General features: G+C 53.2%; 1 protein-coding gene and 1 long non-coding RNA gene across 2 annotated transcripts in view; one reads left to right on the forward strand and one right to left on the reverse strand.

The window, feature by feature from the left end:
• Positions 1-17,987, reverse strand: part of LOC138726296 (uncharacterized) — a 147,114-nt gene that overhangs the window by 53,927 nt on the left and 75,200 nt on the right. The gene's annotated exons all lie outside the window — the stretch shown is intronic.
• Positions 3,405-12,270, forward strand: LOC138726070 (uncharacterized). The gene is made up of 5 exons (XM_069867483.1): positions 3,405-4,144; positions 5,390-5,830; positions 8,773-8,877; positions 9,946-9,989; positions 11,687-12,270. The coding sequence occupies exons 1-5, from the start codon at positions 4,093-4,095 to the stop codon at positions 11,867-11,869; spliced, it is 825 nt and encodes a 274-aa protein (XP_069723584.1). The 5' UTR covers positions 3,405-4,092; the 3' UTR covers positions 11,870-12,270.

The raw sequence follows: 17,987 nt of genomic DNA on the forward strand, positions 1-17,987 counted from the left end.
CATCTCCAGGGATGGGGCAACCGCAGCTTCTCTGGGCATCCTGTTCCAGTGCTTCCCCACTCTCATTGTGAAGAAATTCCTCCTTATGTCTAGTCTAAATCTGCCCCTCTCCAGTTTATACCCGTTGCCCTTCGTCCTATCACTACAAGCCTTTGTAAACTGTCCCTCCCCAGCTTTCTTGTAGCCCCTTCAGCTACTGGAAGCTGCTGTAAGGTCTCCTCGGAGCCTTCTCTTCTCCAGGCTGAACAGCCCCAACTCTCTCAGCCTCTCCTCATACAGGAGGTGCTCCAGCCCTTTGTCCCCTCTGCATGTGTCCCAGGGACCCCGGGTTGTTCCCTTTTGCTACTGGGTGGCCACCTCTCCCTAACCTGTGTACCATCAGTTGCTTCCATCTGCCCTCCTCTGCCCCTCGCATCCCTGTGGCCTCTGGTCTCCCCAGGATCCCCTTCCATCCCCAGGGAGCACTCTCTTTCCTCCTGAGTCTGCAGTACAGCTCATCGTTCAGCTTTCAGTGCTCCCCAGAGTCCTCGTGACTGGTTCCATGAAACCAGAGCCCCCCCATTTCCCTTCTGCTCCCATCAGGAACCTCTATTTCTCCTCCAGTACGCCCTAGTGTTTCTTTGTTTCCTCCCAGGCCCTTCCAGAGCTCCCTGCAGCTCTCAGGGTTGCTCTGTTTCAGCTTTTGCTGCATTCCCCCTCCAGTCCCCACTGGTGCAGCCAGGAGCCCTTCACTCCTTGCAGGCCTTGCCTTAAACAGATATAAGCTGCTGTAAACCAAACAAAGAATAATTTGATGGACAGAGGCTACCAAGAAAAGGAAAAAGAACGTGTGTATCATTCTTGAAACCTTTTGGTCCATGCTTCCATCAATTAATAACGACATGTAGTGATTAAAAGCCTTTTCTTATATTAAAAAAAACCGGTTCCATTCTGCACTTCCTGTACTGAAATTATTCTTAGCAAACTGAAAAGTATTTAACTTTTTATGCCAGCTCCTCATTTCTTTCTGTTTTGGCTACTGAAAAACATAGAAGCTGTGGTAGTGTAGTGTCCTCCTGCTGAGCTAACTAAAAAATGTGTTTCCTGGAGTTAATTACTGACTTATCACAGAATCATAGGCTTAACTGAGCCCTGGTTCAAGCCTGAACTGTCAGGGTCAGAGGGACACAAAGAGGTTTGCTATGGAAATGGTGCAAATGGAACAGAAACACGTCAGGAGCAAATTAACATGAAGACGAGGTTGAGCAGAGACCTCGTCGCTCTCTGCAGCAGAAAGGAGGTTCTGGTGAGGTGGGTGCTGGTCTCTTCTCCCAGGTAACAAGCGATAGGATGAGAGGAAATGGCCTCAAGTTGCACCAGGGGAGGTTTAGATTGGATAGCAGGGAAAATCTCTTTCCTGAAAGAGTGGTGAAGCCCTGGCAGAGGCTGCCCAGGGCAGTGGGGGAGTCTCCATCCTTGGAGGGGGTCAAAAAAATGTGTGGATATGGCACTTGGGCACAGGGTTTAGCAGGCACGATAGGGTTGGGCTGACGGTTGGACTGGATGAGCTGAGAGGGCTTTTCCAACCTTAACAACCCAGTGATTCTATGGTAAATATGACAGTTCCAAGGAAAGACAGATGGTGCATGTGAACGTCCTTGTGCTGAGCTTTGGAGGTGTGCGGGACGAGTGGGCTGCTCTTGGTAGGATGTGGAATCGTAAAGGCAATAGGCCGACCCCTCCGCAAACCTCCCAGTGATGAGCTCTTGTGGAAAGCCTGCCCATGGCACAGGGCTTGGAATTTGATGATCTTTACGGTCCCTTCCAACTCAAACAAATTTATGAACCCCCTCCTCACTCCTGCTGCTCCCCCGTAATGCTTAAAGGATCTGCAGTGGGACAGAGCTGCTTTGGGCAGCTCTGGGCAAGGACAGACGAGTCCTTGCTCCCCTGTGCTCCAAACAGTGGGTATCTGCTCCTTCTTCCCAGGGTCCCTTTTTCTCCTCATCTTTTCCTGTTGGGACTTCGAAGCCCTCTGTAGTCCTTAGCCAGGGAGAGAACATCTCCAGATGTTGCTTTGGCTCATGGGAAGCACTGATTTCCAGCTCATTACTGTTCATTAACAGTGTTCCAGCCTTGGGAATGTAATGGGGCTCAAGGGATGAGATGAAGGAGGGGAGCAAATCATGACCCAGGCCGCCTTGCATGATTTCAATAGATTTAATGAAACAAAGGGAAAACCTCAGGAAACTCAGAGGAGGCTGCAGGAATATGGGCCTATGAGGCTTTGAGAAAAGAAACAATCCCTGTCTGGTCCTATAAGGACCCTTTTAAATCATACAATTGTAGGTTTGGGTTGGAAGGGACCTCAAATAGAATCCTTTGGCTGTAAGTACACGTAAACCGACTTCTCCTCAGCTCTTTCCTCCTTGCACTAAGCAATAGCATGACCTTATCATCGAACTCTATTAAGTCACACTCCTTAAACACAGGTTTTGTCTAAAAAACTCCTTCAGGCCACGCGGCCCCTGCCCTGGGCTGGCTGCTCCCCGTCACCGTGGGATTTGTGTGTCCCAGCAGCAGGCAGCACCCTTGGAGCTGCAGGGGGACTGCAGAGGCACCGATGTCTGAGCAGGTGTCACCAGCACCGTCTCAAGTCACTGAATCAATGGCCCCAAGCTGCTGGCCACTGGCCTCCTCCCCAGGACAGGTCTTCATGCAAGTTTTGAGGTCGGCAGAGGTGCTCAGCTTGGCTGCACCTCCAAGGCAAGCAAGACATGAGCTCTCTGCAGGAATGCTGAGATCTAGTGGGAGGCGTCCCTGCCCATGGGAGGGGGGCTGGATTTAGATGCTCTTTAAGGTCCCTTCCAACTCAAACCATGCTCTGATTTTATGATTCATTGGATGATTCTATCCTGTACCATCTGCTCCATCCTGATGCCGGGCGGTGAGTGTGGGATGGGGCGGGCTGGAAGCACCTTGTCGGGGTGTAAAAGCTGGGGCTGGGGTAGTGCTGAGCTAATGGTAAGTGGAAGCAGCTGGTGGTGACGATGAAGAGCTCTTGTGAACCATAAAAGGCTAGAAATCTGGGACAGGGGAGAAGCACCACAATGTAGTTCATAAAATCACCGAAAGCCACTCCCGGACAGAGCAGTGGGGCAGGTGGACCCAGCAGAGGCGTTTGCTGCTGCCCCTGCTGAGTGTGCTGTGTCGTTTGTCACTGGTAACCTCGGGACAGCCCACGAAGGGTGATTTGGGTTGGGCATTAGGACAAGGTTCTTCCCCAGAGGGTGTTGGAGCCCTGGAACAGCTCCCAGGGAAGCAGTCACGGCACTGAGCCTAACGATATTCCTGCAGCGTTTGACCAAGTTCTTCAGCCCCGCGGTGTGAATGTTGGGGTGTCCTGTGCAGGGACAGGGGTTGGACTCGATGGTCCTTGTTGGTCCCTTCCAGCTCAGGACAATCTGTAAGGGCAGGATGGCTGTAACTTTAGATCTCCTTCGCTTCCAGTGATGTGGTGACCAAATACAAGTGAAAAGCCTTAGATGTTTTAGATGTGGAAGTCACAGATTTAAGAGAGCATCCACAACAGCTGCGCCAACCCTATTCCTGCAAGGGGAAAAAGCTTTCTCTCGGGCTGTCTGCTTGGTGTTTCTCAGCCCTGGAGAGACAGAACTCTTCACCGCTGGCTTCCCCGGGCCTTGCTCGGGAGAAGCTTCCCTCTGCACAGCCCTGGAGCCTCCTCTCATCTCCGCCTGCAGCCCGTGGGTTTGCACCCCTGGCTGGCAGCTCTGCAAACCCTTGTGCTGGGTGAGGACCAGCAGTGAGCAGGGCAAGGAGACTGAAGAGCTTGGGACCTGCCCAGCTCCTGCTGCCAGGGCTGTGGTTGCTGAGGACAGGAAGAAAGGCCGGGCTCGCATGCTCGCGAGTAAACCCTGCAGCCCACAGGGGACCCAAGAAAAGCCACTGACTTCCTTCCCTGCCAAGGAGACACCTCGGAGACGCTCGCTGCCTGCCGTGACGCAGAGCCTGGTGGGTTCGAGGCTGTAGAGCAGGTGTGGTGACCGGCTGGCCACAGCTCCCGCTGCAGCTCCTCTGCTGGGGACCGTGGAGATGTCCTCCAGCTGGCACTGCTGGAGCCTCAGCTCCCTCCTGCTGCTCCTTGGTGAGTCTGGAGGTCTTGGGGAAGGGGGATGTGGCCAGGAGCCGGGATGGGACGGTGCCCTGTGGGGTGGTGCTGGATGGCTCCTCGGCTGGGCGACAGGGACAGCTCGACGGTGACCCCCAGGAGCAGGGTCCCCTCAACCTGTGCCACCTGTGCACTGGCATCGGTCTCGGCAGGGGCAGGGTGGCTCCGTCCACCAGTAGAATCATAGAATCACCAGGTTGGAAAAGACCCATCGGATCATCGAGTCCAACCATTCCCATCAATCACTAAACCATGTCCCTCAGCACCTCATCCACCCATCCCTTAAACCCCTCCAGGGAAGGTGACTCAACCCCCTCCCTGGGCAGCCTCTGCCAGTGCCCAGTGACCTTTTCTGTGAAAATTTTTTCCTCATGTCCAGCCTAAACCTCCCCTGGCGGAGCTTGAGGCTTTTCAGTAGGTGAAAAGCAGGAGAGGGCTGTGCCTTTGCATCCCTTTTTCTTATTGCGGCACAAGGACTGAGATCTGCTTTGCATGTGGATGGTCAGAGAGACAAGCCTGACCGTGAAACAGCTGCTGAAGTGCCAAGGGACAAATGACATTGAGGGTGGTGGATATTTGGAGCCCATCTCTCAGCTGCTGCCTTGGCTGATGGGCTGGCTCAGCCCCTGCAGCCCCGGAGAGGCAGAGCCTTTTGCTGCCAGAGCTTGGGTCCCCCAGACTGCGGATACAGCAGCTGCATGTGGCCGAGACCCCGCTCTGTGTGATAGGATGAGGCTCCAGGGAGACCTTAGAACAGCTTCTAGTACTGAAAGGGGCTCCAGGAAAGCTGGGGAGGGGCTCCGGATCAGGGAGGGCAGGGACAGGCTGAGGCGAATTGGTTTGAGCTTCAAGAGGGGACATTGAGATGAGATCTTAGGGAGAAATGTTTTGGTGTGAGGGTGGGGAGGCCCTGGCCCAGGGTGCCCAGAGCAGTGGTGGCTGCCCCATCCCTGGAGGTGTTCGAGGCCAGGTTGGATTGGGTTTGATCCCCCTGATCCAGTGGGAGGTGTCCCTGCCCATGGCAGGGGTTGGAACTGGATAGGCTTTGAGGTCCCTTCCAACCCAAACCAGTCTGTGGTTCTATGAAATGGGATGATGGGACGATGTGTGCTGCAAATGCCCGCGGGGGGCTGTGCTCGAAGAGAGGAATGGGCAGCAGGTCCAGCCTGTGCTCTCACACCATGGGGTGAAGCGTGTCACTGAGCTGCCCTTTTTCTACAGGGAGAAACTTGGGTGTCCTCATCGAAATCCATCAGGACTCAGTCAACGGCACCGTGGGTCAGCCCGCGCTCCTGCCTGTCTCCTACAGATTTGATGGTGCCGTCCTCTTTGCGATGTCGGTGTCCTGGACATTCAGCAAAAGCTCGAATGAACTGGCCACCTGCACGGTGAAGAACTGCTCCCTGGATGCCTGGGGAGCTCCCAGCACCTGCTCTACAGAATGCATCCTCCAGGCCACCCACCGTGACCGTGCCGCACTCTTCCCCCTGAATGGATCTCTGCTGCTGGGGGACCTGCGGCTGAGTGACGGTGGGGTTTACACTGTCATCTTCGTAGTGACGTACCAGAGCAGGTATGGCACCTCCAAACAGAAACACCACACCAGGAACGTCACCCTCACCGTGCACGAGCAGCGCTTCAGCCCTGAGCGTCCCGGCACAAGTAAGTGGGAGCCTGCTCAGCGCAGCCGCCTCCTGCGCTGCCCCGGCCACTCGTGGGGGAAGGAGCAGGTGCTGGTGGAGTGTTTGTCCTTCATCTCAGAGGGATGAGCTGCTGTGGCGAAGAGAGGATTTCCAAGGCTGCCTTAGATGGTGCTGTAGGCATTAGATGATGTGATACAAGGGCGTGTAGTGATAGGATGAGGGGGAACGGCTTTAAATTGAAAGGGGGAAGATTTGTAGCAGACATGAGGAAGAAATTCTTCACGATGAGGGTGGGGAGGCCCTGGCCCAGGTTGCCCAGAGCAGGGGTGACTGCCCTGCCCCATCCCTGGAGGGGTTCAAGGCCAGGTTGGATGGGGCTTGGAGCCCCTGATCCAGTGGGAGGTGTCCCTGCCCATGACAGGGGTGGGACTGGATGGGCTTTGAAATTCCTTCAATGCAAACCATTCTATGACTCTATGATTAATATAATTCATTATGACTGGATGATCTTTGAGGTCCTTTCCTACCCAAACCATTCCATGATTCTGTGATTCATCCTATGATTCGGTGTGCATCTCTTTTATGGCAGGAAACCCATCCTGTCCCACCCCAACAGCTTTTATGGAAGTAGAAAATCTTCCCGTGCAGCTGGTTGTCTCCACACAATAAATGCTCTTTAACCAGTCTTGCCTTTACCCATCATGAACGGCTACAGGTGCCCTGGTTTATCGTCTCCATGGGGAGCATGGGGATTGGAAGTCCTAACTTTGAATTCAGGAGATCCCCCGTTCCCTCCCTGGGTTTTCCTTCTCTGCTGGGTCTCTGCCATCACTCAAAGCATGAAACAGAGCACAAGTCCCTTCGTGCCGGTGACTGTCACGGTTTAGCCCCAGCCTGGCCGATTTGGGCAGCTAAAGCAGAGCAGTTGGACTCCCAATTCCCTTCCCCCCAACCTTCCACTCAGGGAAAAGAGAAATGAGAGCAAAAGACTTGAGGACTGGAAACCAAAGCTAAAGCAGCTTTAAAGAAATAGTAATAATAATAATAAATAATAATAATAGAAACACTATTAATAGAAATATATACAAATATACTATATTTCACCAATTTAGCAGCTAAAGCTGAGCAGTTGGGCTCCCAATTTCCTTCCCCGCCACCCCCAGGGAAGGAGAAATAAGAGCAAAAGACTCATGGCTTGGAAACCAAAACTAAAACAGACGAATAGTAATACTACCATTACTAAAAATAAAATAATAAACTATATACAAACATGAAATTTTGCCCCCACCCCTCAATGACTGCATCACCAGCGATGCTGTGAGACAGTGATTCTGCTTCAGCTCAGATGAGAACATTCTCCCACAGCTCTGCTGCTGCCCGATGGACAAAGTATAAGTTAAATAATCTCTGTGGTAGCATCTGTCATGGCTCAGTCTAAATCATCGTATGTAGCACCTGAATGCCTTCTCTGCTAGATCTGGTGAGCTCCTTCCCCTCTCCCCTCTGGCAGAGCTGTGAGCCTGGACAAAATTCCTGATCTCTCCAGGATATAAATATCCCATGGGTTTTTTCATAGAATCATAGAATTACCAGGTTGGAAAAGACCCACCGGATCATCAAGTCCAACCACTCCCATCAAACACTAAACCATGTCCCTCAGCACCTCATCCACCCGTCCCTTAAACCCCTCCAGGGAAGGTGACTCAACCCCCTCCCTGGGCAGCCTCTGACAGTGCCCAATGACCCTTTCTGTGAAGAATTTTTTCCTAATGTCCAGCCCGAACCTCCCCTGGCGGAGCTTGAGGCCATTCCCTCTTGTCCTTTTCCCCGTCACTTGGGAGAAGAGCCCAGCTCCCTCCTCTCCACAACCTCCTTTCAGGTAGTTGGAGAGAGCAATGAGGTCTCCCCTCAGCCTCCTCTTCTCCAGGCTAAACACCCCCAGCTCTCTCAGCCGCTCCTCTTGTTCTCCAGCCCCCTCACCAGCTTTGTTGCTCTTCTCTGGACTCGCTCCAGAGCCTCAACATCCTTCTTGTGGTGAGGGGCCCACAACTGAACACAGTATTCGAGGAGCGGTCTCACCAGTGCCGAGTCCAGAGGGAGAAGAACCTCCCTGGACCTGCTGGCCACGCCGTTTCTGATCCAAGCCAGGATGCTTTTGGCCTTCTTGGCCACCTGGGCCACTGCTGGCTCATGTTCAGTCACTGTCAACCAACACCCCCGGGTCCTTCTCTGCCCAGAAGCTTTCCAGCAGCTCTTCTCCAAGCCCAGAGCGCTGCACAGGGTTGTTGGCACACGAATGCCAGCCTCTGGCCAGCTGGAGGTGAAGCTGTCACCCACAGTCCCTGGGGGAGGGAACCCTCCTGTGCTTCCTCATGGTTTGGAGCCTGGGGGAGATGCCATCAGCCCCCCAAGAGATGTGCCTGCCTGGCTCCATGCTGAGCACCCCCAGCCCCCGGCTCCGGCTCCTCCAAGGGCTCTGCTACACAATCACAGCCCTGGGAGGGTGCCTGCAGTGCGGGAAAGAAAACTCATTAATCCCTGAGCTGCAAATGTGGGGGGGGGGCGGGGGATGGGGCGGCTTTTTGCAGTGCAGTATTTCCTTGGAGCCCTGTGGCTGTGCTGCTGCTTTCCAGCTCCTTGTGCTGCTCTCCGATACCAGGGAGATTCTGGTGTTACCAACAGGAATGGAGGGACCTTAAAGATCACCCAGTTCCATCCCCTGCCATGGGCAGGGACACCTCCCGCTGGATCAGGGGCTCCAAGCCCCATCCAGCCTGGCCTTGAACCCCTCCAGGGATGGGGCAGCCGCAGCTTCTCTGGGCAACTTTTGAAGAATTTCCTCCTTATGTCTAGTCTAAATCCTCCCCTCTCCAGTTTATAGCCATGGTTTAGAGAATGTGATGAAGCCGCTGTAATTCCTTGTTTAGCAAATATTTCCATCACCTCCTTCCTTCCAAACAGCAGGCACCGTGCAGCAAGACCACATCCGTGACTACGCTATTGGCATTTGTTCTTCAGCCTCCCTCCTGCTGCTACTCCTGCTCTTCTGCTACAGGCGGCACCGTAGTAAGTGGATCCCCTCCTGCTTTTTACCCTTCCTTGATGCATCCTCCAGCTCACCCAGGTGCATTCTTGGATTTTAAAGGAAGCAGAGGGCGGGGGATTGGCCTGGGTGCTGCTCTTCACACCAGACTTATTCCTCCTGTAAAAGCACCTTTCAAATGTGCCGCCTCCTTGCAGATGCGAGCATGGCTGAACGCATTTCAGGAGGCACGGGCTGGGTTTCTTATAATGGGTTTTTGAGGAGCTCAGAGTAGAATAAAGGTATCGCAACATGTTTAGCTTGTAAAAGGGATGCGATTTCACGGACTCTGACTGAATCATAGAATCACAGAATCACTAGGTTGGAAAAGACCCACCGGATCATTGAGTCCAACCATTCCCATTGTAGTTCCTTTAAGGTTCCAGCTGGGGAGAACATCTTGGGTTTCAAGTCATGAAATGGTTTGGGTTGGAAGGGACCTCAAAGCCCATCCAGTTCCACCCCTGCCACGGGCAGGGACACCTCCCACTGGATCAGGGGCTCCAAGCTCCATCCAACCTGGCCTTGAACCCCTCCAGGGATGGGGCAGCCACCCCTGCTCTGGGCAACCTGGGCCAGGGCCTCCCCACCCTCACACCAAAACATTTCTCTCTAAGATTTCACCTCAGTCTCCCCTTTTTCAGCTGAAAACTGTTCCCCCTCACTCTCTCCCTGCCCTCCCTGCTCAGGAGCCCCTCCCCAGCTTTCCTGGAGCTCCTTTCAGGACTAGAAGCTGCTCTGAGGTCTCCTCCTCTTCTCCAGGCTGAACAACCCCAGCAAGGTGTTTATCTCCACAGCTGCCATCAGGGGTGTCTTCAAAACCTTCACCCCTGAGTTGCCTTTTTCAGGAAACAAATCTAGTTCTTTCTGAGGGGGGGATTTCTCTTGCACTTGGAGAAAGTAGCTACAGAACTCTCCATCTTAAAGGCAAAATCAACACCTGCCCGGGGTGAAAATGCCAACAGAGGAATCCGTGTCCTCTGGCGCTGGGAGAGAGGGAGGTGCAGAGCATCAGTGCATCTGCCAGGCAATAAAACTCAGTTTTTTCCTAGGTGCAGCTCAACAGCAGAAGAGGAAAATCACTGATCGACAGCAGGTACAGTGGAAAAGCTGAAAGCTCTTGGGCACGGGCAGCTGGGTAACTGCTCTCTGCTGGCTTGATGGACTGAGCTGTGAGAATTGGTGCTGGAGATAAAATTAGGAAGTGCAAAGAGCCAGCCCTTTCCCCATCTCCACAATTCCCCTTCACATCCCTCCCTGCCAGACTCCAAAGGAACCTGAACTAAACCTTCCTGGCTGGGCAGCCCTGGGACAGCCCTGGCCAGCAGAGGACAATGCAGAGGGGTTAAATGCAGAGATGTGCAGATCCTCATCCCTCCCTGCTTCCCAGGCTCAGGGATTTATGTTTCAAGCATTTATTTCTTCAGGGATTGGTAGGGATAACTTCAGGGCTCTTCTCACAGAGTTTTATCCATGGGAAATGACCATAGGGGAGAGAGAGAAACCTAAGAAGGAGACATGAGACCAAGATAGCTCAAGCCATTTCTCTGCCCACAGCGCAGTTCTGGTGAAGGGGACTCTGTGGGGTGGCAGGTGTCCCAGAAGCACTGGAGAACTCCACAGAGCACGTTCTGCAGATCCCACCAGCCTGGGGTTGTTGCCACACAAAGAGAGCAAAGAGGGGTTGGGGATTTTGCTTTTTTTTTTTTGGTGCAGAGAGCCAAGGTGGAAGGTACGTTCCTGTCATGGTTTAGCTCCAGCCTGGCCCAATTTGGCAGCTAAAGCTGAGCAGCTGGGCTCCCGATTCCCTTCCCCACCACCCCCAGGGAAGGGGAACTGAGAGCAAAAGCCACCCCCAGGGAAAGGGAACTGAGAGCTAAAGACTCGTGGGTTGGAAACCCAAACTAAAACAGACAAATGCAATAGTAATACTACCACTATTAATAAGAAAATAATAAAATATATACAAATATATGAAATTTCTCCCCCACCCCTCAAGGACTGCGTCACCAGCGATGCTGCAGAGCAGACACGGGGAAGGGTCTGGGCTAGGAGGGAGCTGGGCTCAGGAACGCACGGATCCAGGATTGGGGCAAACAAACAGACGAGGTCCTCACTGGACATCGGCCATCAAAGAAGAGAGTGTGATCCCTCAGTTTTATTTCCAGTATAATTTACATGGGGTGGAATCCTTTGTGGTCAGGTTGGGGTCACCTCTCTGCAGGTCTCCCCTTCTCCACCTCTTTCCCTCACGACTCCCCCAGCCCCAGGGTGGCCTTGATTTCTGTCAGAGTAAGTGTAAGCAAAGGCCTCTCTGCACCCCCGTGCCCCAAGTTACCCCTTCTAGACAGAAACAGCGCCTGAAAACCATACAGTTAAATTGCAGGGAATGAAGCTACTCAGATGAGGCTGAGCTGGAGTGAGAAACTGCTTCTGCTTCAGCTCAGCCCGGAACTGTTCCCCACTCAGTGCTGCCAGGTCTGAGAAACTGGAAATGAAATGATTAAACTCCAGCAAAAGTTTTCCTCCCTCTCTCCAGATTCCATCGAGCTCTCTGTCTGCTCTCCAGGGTGTGCATTTTGTCTGAGAGCTCCTTAGGCACAGTCAATGCCACCCGTGCTGTGCCCGATGGGCTGAGCCAGTTTGGCATCCCTGGGGGCCGACGTTCCCCCACTGCTATCGCGGGGAAAGCCAACTGGGCTTTTCGTAGCTCCTGCCTCTGCCAACTCCCCTCCTGACCCAGCACAGCCTCTGAAGGCTCCCATCTTCAGCATTTGCTTTGTTCTTCTCCAGGTCTCGGTTGTGGAGGAGGCCCCCACGGAAAGTGCTGGGGGGGCCGCGGTAGCGATTTATGCCTCAGTTGGAGACAGCTTTGAACAGCCACCACCGAGACCAACGCCAGAGGTGGTGTACACATCCATAATTTCTCCTGATCCACCAGGACTGAACGCCCGTCCCTACCATCTCCTGGTTTGACTGTGGGAGTTGCCTCAAGCGGGAGCAGAAGGTAGTTGTGCCTGAAAGCAAAGGGGATGCTTTTGTCCGTGTTCCCCCTCCAGCAGCTCCACACACTGAGCCCAGGCTGGGAAGGACTTGGAGCAACAGAAATGCAATAGTTTGTCTCGAACTGCAGTAAATCTCTTGAAGCTGAGGGATGAGCTGATTTTAGTTTTAACTTGGGGCTTCCTGAGGGTACAAACACCCCTGCTGTGATGGAAAGAACCAAAGGCGAAGGCAAGTCAAACGTTCATCCATGGGAAGCTTCCTGCCATCGACTCACTTTAATTTGAATGGCAATGAAGAGCATTAAATGGATTTTAATCATGTGTCCCAGGTTTACTACCAGTAGTCTTATTATATTAAAAGAATATATGAAACAGGGAGTCCAGATCTTACAGTTTCTAATCATTCCTGTGGCTTTTCTTGACTGCTCTCCAGTGCAGCAGCAGCTCCGGCTGCTCTTCCGCTCCCCTATCAGCTACAGCAGTGCCAGCGCCCACCTGTTAGGAATGGAGCTGAGGAAGAGTCTGTAGAACAACTCTTATGAGGAGCTGCTCAGGGACCTGGGGCTGTTCAGCCTGGAAAAGAGGAGGCTGAGGAGAGACCTCATCGGTCTCTGCAGCTCAGTGTGCTCCAAGCCCCATCCAACCTGGCCTTGAACACCTCCAGGGATGGGGCAGCCACCACTGCTCTGGGCAGCCTGGGCCAGGGCCTCCCCACCCTCATAGAAAACATTTCTTGCTAAGCTCTCTTCTCAGCCTCCCCTCTTGCAGCTCAAAACTGTTCTTCCTTATCCTTATCCTGCCCTCCCTAATCAAGAGACCTTCCCTAGCCTTCCTGGAGCCCCTTTCAGGACTGGAAGCTGCTCTAAGGTCTCCCCACAGCCTTCTCTTCTCCAGACAACCCCAACTCTCTCAGCCTGTCCTCGTACAGGAGGTGCTTCAGCCCTCAGATCATCTCCATGGCCTCTCCATGTCCTTCCTGTGCTGAGGACTCCAGAACTGGACACAGGGCTCCAGGTTTGGTCTCACCAGAGCTGAGCAGAGGGGCAGAATCCCCTCCCTCCCTGCTGGTCCCACTGCTTGGGATGCAGCCCAGGACATGGTTGGTTTCTGGGCTGCGAGCATAAGTTGTGGCTCATGTTGAGCTTTGCATCCCCCTGCACCCCAAGTCCTTCTCTTCAGGGCCGCTCCCAACCACAACATCCTCCAGCCTGTATTGAAACCACAGATTGTCCCAATCCAGGTGCAGGACCTTGTACTGGGTCTTGCTGAACCTCATGATGTTCACGTGGGCCACTTCTCCAGCCTGTCCCTGTCCCTCTGGAGGACATCCTGGCCTTCTGGTGTGTCAGCTGCACCACTCAGCTTGCTGTCATCATAAATGTGCTGAAAGGATCAAAAAGTGAAGTTTTGCAAGAGTTTCCAGAGTTTTGCTTTATCCTTCTGCCTTTGGGTAAGGTTGAGAGGTAGAAAGGAAGAGGAACCCGATATGAGTTTGACGCAGACCAACCTCTGTGGCTCTGTGTGAGAAGATACAGGTGTGTGATGGGCCATACAGACAAAGCTGGGATGTCCCATAAGCTGGGACGTTACCCACCTGTGGTGCCCAACTGGCAGGTCAGTATAGGGTGGATTTTATTTTGGACCTGGGAAACGGGGCTATTGAGCAAAGTTCACTTGATGGACCGCGGTGTTTCCGTGTAGGAGGTGGTAGAAAGTTTGACTCTTGAGCAGGATGCTGGCGTGGGGCTTGATTGCAGCACGAAGATGCAAAGTGGTTCTTGTGTTTTACTGACCCCGCTCAGCCTCGTTTGAGCCGCTTCTGTGAATGACACTTTCCTCAGAGGTCGGGGCTACTGTCCCTTTAGGTTTTATTCCCCAGCAAAGTCACAGCAGCTTTTGATAAACCACCTCTCTGTGGCTGGAGCCACCGGGGTGAGGGCGAGGAGCACTGCTCGGGCAGGAGGGAGCTGTGAGCAGGGCTGGCAGCTCTGCAGCGGTGGCAGCTGGCAGCGTGTGGGGAGGAAGGGAGCAGAGAGGTGGCAGGGAGCTCACCTAGAGCACAAGGGCTGTTGCAGCAGCTTTCTGGACATCTCACAGAGGAGCTGCAGTTCTCACTTTTGCTTTAATGTGCTCACAGGAAGACTAAGGTTGGTTTCTAGTCAGGAAATTCAGTGGATTTTACCTTCTTGTCTGGAGCTGTTTCTGCAGTGCTCAGCCTGTCTCAGGCAGAGTTAGGGACATCCAGGATTGGTGGGATGAGGTTAATGGGAGTTTCAGGTTGAGAGAGTTGGGGTTATTCAACCTGGAGAAGAGAAAACTGTGGGGAGACCTCAGAGCAACTTCCAGTTCTGAAAGGGGCTTCGGGAAAGCTGGGGAGGGGCTCTGGATCAGGGAGGGGAGGGAGAGGGTGAGTGGAAATGGTTTTGAGCTGCAAGAGGGGAGATTGAGATGAGATCTTAAGGAAAAGTGTTTTGGTGTGAGGGTGGGGAGGCCCTGGCCCAGGTTGCCCAGAGCAGGGGTGGCTGCCCCATCCCTGGAGGGGTTCAAGGCCAGGTTGGATGGGGCTTGGAGCACCTGATCAAGTGGGAGTTGAGGATCCATGGCAGGGGGTGGGACTGGATGGGCTTTGAGGTCCCTTCCAAGCCAAACTATTCCCTGATTCATCATCTGATTGTGGCTGTGAGCAGTCACTTGTACTCATTTTCTGTCTGGTATGTCATGTCCTTGTCATTTGTCATCCGCGTCAACCAAGGAAACCAGGCTCTTCCATTCCATGCCTGCTCTGGAGCTTCCAGGCTTTTGTATATTCACTTCAGCCGGCTCATCCCTGCCAGCAGTGGCTGCTATTCCCATCAGGCAGCTGAGCTGGGTACCAGTAAATCCATGCACCTCCAAAGAGATACCAGTGCCTGCTGTTGGCTGGTGAGATGCTGTGTTGGCACTAATTACGTGCAGTTTTATGCTGATGAGACTTGCCTAGACTTGCTGGCCAATATGAAATCATAGAATCCTGGAATCGTTATGTCTGGAAGAGCCCTCTCACCTCATCCAGTCCAACTGTCACCCAACCCCACCGTGCCTGCTAAACCCTGTCCCTAAATGCCACAGCCGCATGGATTCTGAGCCCCTCCAGGGATGGAGACTCCGCCACTGGCCTGGGCAGCCTCTGCCAGGGCTTCACTACTCTGTCAGGAAAGAAGTTTTCCCTTCTCTCCAATCTAAACCTCCCCTGGTGCAACTTGAGGCTCGTGCTATCCCTCGTTACTTGGTTGAAGAGACACGGTAACCGCATTTGTGGCATCGTGCAGTTTAAATTTTACACTTTTTTATAGACCGCAAGTGTAGCTGGAGGGAGGAGAGAGCAGCCCCTACACTTGCTGCACGCGGCTGAGCTGTTAAGTCCTTGCAGCAAGCCCACAGCTCCTCTCACAGCCCCTCAGACCGAGCGCCCGCAGGGCTGCATCCAGGGTCTCCCGTCTCTGCATGCGAAATGGAGAGGAATGCAGAAATTCATGGCAAAGAAACCCTTAGAGGTGAGAGGAGACAGGGCTGGCCACATTCGCTCTGTGACGCTCTCCATGTTTCTGCTTTATCTTCTCTATCTTTTTGCTCACTCTGGGCTCCCACCACAGAAGACATTTGGTCTTTGCCTGCGCTGTGGCTTCCACCCCTCTCTCTAACCCACGTCAGAGCCTTACCAGGTGCCTCCGCTTTTTCGTTTCCCCCTCTTAGCACATTCTTCACCCTCCCAGGCCTTTCTTTGCTTGCTTTTTGAAGCTCTTAAAGGTCAGTGTGGCTTTCCTCCTGGCTGCAACTGGCTCGGTGCTTGCAGACCTCAAGGTCTGGCTGCATCTCAGCGCGAGCTTCCTTCCACTGGAGATGTGCAGCCTTGGATTTTAAAGATTTCAGGCGGCGCAGTGGTCCTCTCAGCAGCCTTGCTGCTGGTCGTAGTTGATTCTTCCTCCTGTCAATCCATCCTGGGCCCACGTGGCTGAATATCGTCCTTCGAGGCTGTTGCTGGGTGGGTGGGGGACCTGGTGACAAAGGGCATGGCCAAGGGCGTTCTTCATCTCGGCTTTTACCATCAAGACTGATCTCCAGCGATCCAAGGGCTCGGAGAAGGGTCACAGCAGGGAGAGCTGCCTCGATGGGAGAAGATCAGGTTAGGCAGCACTTTAGCACGCTGGACGTGCCAGTGGGCCCTGAGAGGATGCGCCCGTGAGCCCTGGGGCAGCACTGAGCGATCGCTTCTGGTAATCTCCAAGAGGTTCTAGCACCCGGGGAGGTTTCTGGAGGCTGGGGGAGAGATCCTGTCCTCAGAAGGGGGCAAAAAGGAGGATCCAGGGGCCTACAGAGCAGTGAGCCACATCTCAATCCTTGGGCAGAAGATGGAGCGGCTACCCTTGGGGACCATTTCCCAGCACGTGAAGGACAAGAAGGTGATTAGGAGGAGTCAGCATGGATTTATGAATGAAAACTCCTGCTTAACCAACCTGATAGCCTTCTGTGATGAGGCGACTGGCTTTGTGGACAAGGGGAGAGGAGGCTGTGTTATTTACTCTGATTTAGTCTGGCTTCTGGCACCATTTCCCACAGCATCCTCACAGAGAAGCTGACAAAGTAGGAGTGAGATGAGTGGATTTATCACTTTTTCAGGTTGAAATCTGGCTGAACAACTGGACCCACACGCAGTCCTGGGCAACCTGCTCTACGTGGTGCTGCATGGGCAGGGGCTTGGACTAGTTCGTCCACAGAGGCACCTACCAACCTCAGCTGCCCTGTTGTTCTGGGATTCGTGGCTACCTGAGCTGATTAAAGTCATGAGCACGGCATCATTGAGATTACAGACATCTGCCAAGGCTTCCAGCTACACCTCTGTGCACATGAGCAGGCTGGAAGAGCTCCCCGTCCCCTGAGTTCCCAGAGCTGGGTCTTCAGACAACGCTGTCTTCACTGGGACTTCTCAGGTGAATTGGACTCCTTTTCACTGATGGCTTTTGTTCTCTCATGTCATCCCAAGTGGAGAATTTTAGCCCCCTCCACATAAAGCTCTGCCTCCAGTGAGCACCCACATGAGCATTGTTGACAGGCAGGAGCACAGTGGCCACAGCAAAGCCCTCTCCTAGCCCAGGCTGTCCCAGCATCTCCAGCTTAGTGGTTTTGTGGGAAGGACTCGGGAGGCTTTCCTTGTCACCCTTGACTGCAAGGTGGAGGGAGTTTGTCTTCTCCTGCCTGGGGACCAGAGAAGGGGTGAGCAGCTGCACGCCTGCTGCATCCTCAGCATTGTCCTGCTGGGGGTGGAGGGGTCTCTGACAGCAACGGGGGTGCTGAGGGGGTCTAGAAAATGCAATTCTTAACACTTTTTCATCCACACACTTCTGATTTCTCGTCCCTTCACGACTTCGGGGCTGCAGCAGTGTGGCAGTGGGAAGAGAGAAGGACCTGGGGTTGTGCACAAGGTTCACAGCTGCTCCTGGCTGCCTGCTCTTCTTATCTCTCTCCAACCACAATAACCTGGACTAGCCCAGAGCAGCAGGTGTGCAAATTCTTCCTCGCAGCCAATATTGACAGGTCTGTGCTGCTGTGTTTGCTGTTTGATCTCTCTCAGCCCCTCAAGAGGCACAGGAAAAGCTTTTAAAATACTTCTGAAAGGAATTAAGCCCTAGCAGAAACCTGTCATGGTTTTTAATTTAAGTTATCTAGGATTAAATGGAGAATATGGAAGTGTTCCAGGCCAGATTGGATGGGGCTTTGAGCTTGCTGGTCCAGCAGGAGGTGTCCATTCTTGTGGCAGGGGGGTTGGAACTGGATGGGCTTTGAGGTCCCTTCCAACACAAACCATTCTAGGATTCTATGATGTGTCTTTTAAAGTTTCCTTCCAGCAACCTGGAAGGAAATTTTTCAAGGATAAATCTCCTTCCAGCAACTGGGAAGGATTATTGGGGTCAGAGTGCCCTGATGGATAACAATTACTCTTTGGAGTAACCAAAGAAAGAGGTGGATATGGATGATGGGGACATGGGTGGGTAATGCTCATCTACAGCAGCTCATCCTTCCTGCAAGTGAACAAAATATCTGTCTGGAGAATC

Source organism: Phaenicophaeus curvirostris, chromosome 13 (assembly GCF_032191515.1).
Source record: "Phaenicophaeus curvirostris isolate KB17595 chromosome 13, BPBGC_Pcur_1.0, whole genome shotgun sequence".
NCBI lineage: Eukaryota > Metazoa > Chordata > Aves > Cuculiformes > Cuculidae > Phaenicophaeus > Phaenicophaeus curvirostris.

Excerpts from the sequence above, each read along its gene's own strand:
- LOC138726070 (XM_069867483.1), top strand. The coding sequence starts at position 4,093 with ATGTCCTCCAGCTGGCACTGCTGGAGCCTCAGCTCCCTCCTGCTGCTC. Across the intron at positions 4,145-5,389 it reads CTCCCTCCTGCTGCTCCTTG|GGAGAAACTTGGGTGTCCTC; the intron begins GTGAGTCTGGAG and ends CTTTTTCTACAG. Across the intron at positions 8,878-9,945 it reads CTGCTACAGGCGGCACCGTA|GTGCAGCTCAACAGCAGAAG; the intron begins GTAAGTGGATCC and ends GTTTTTTCCTAG.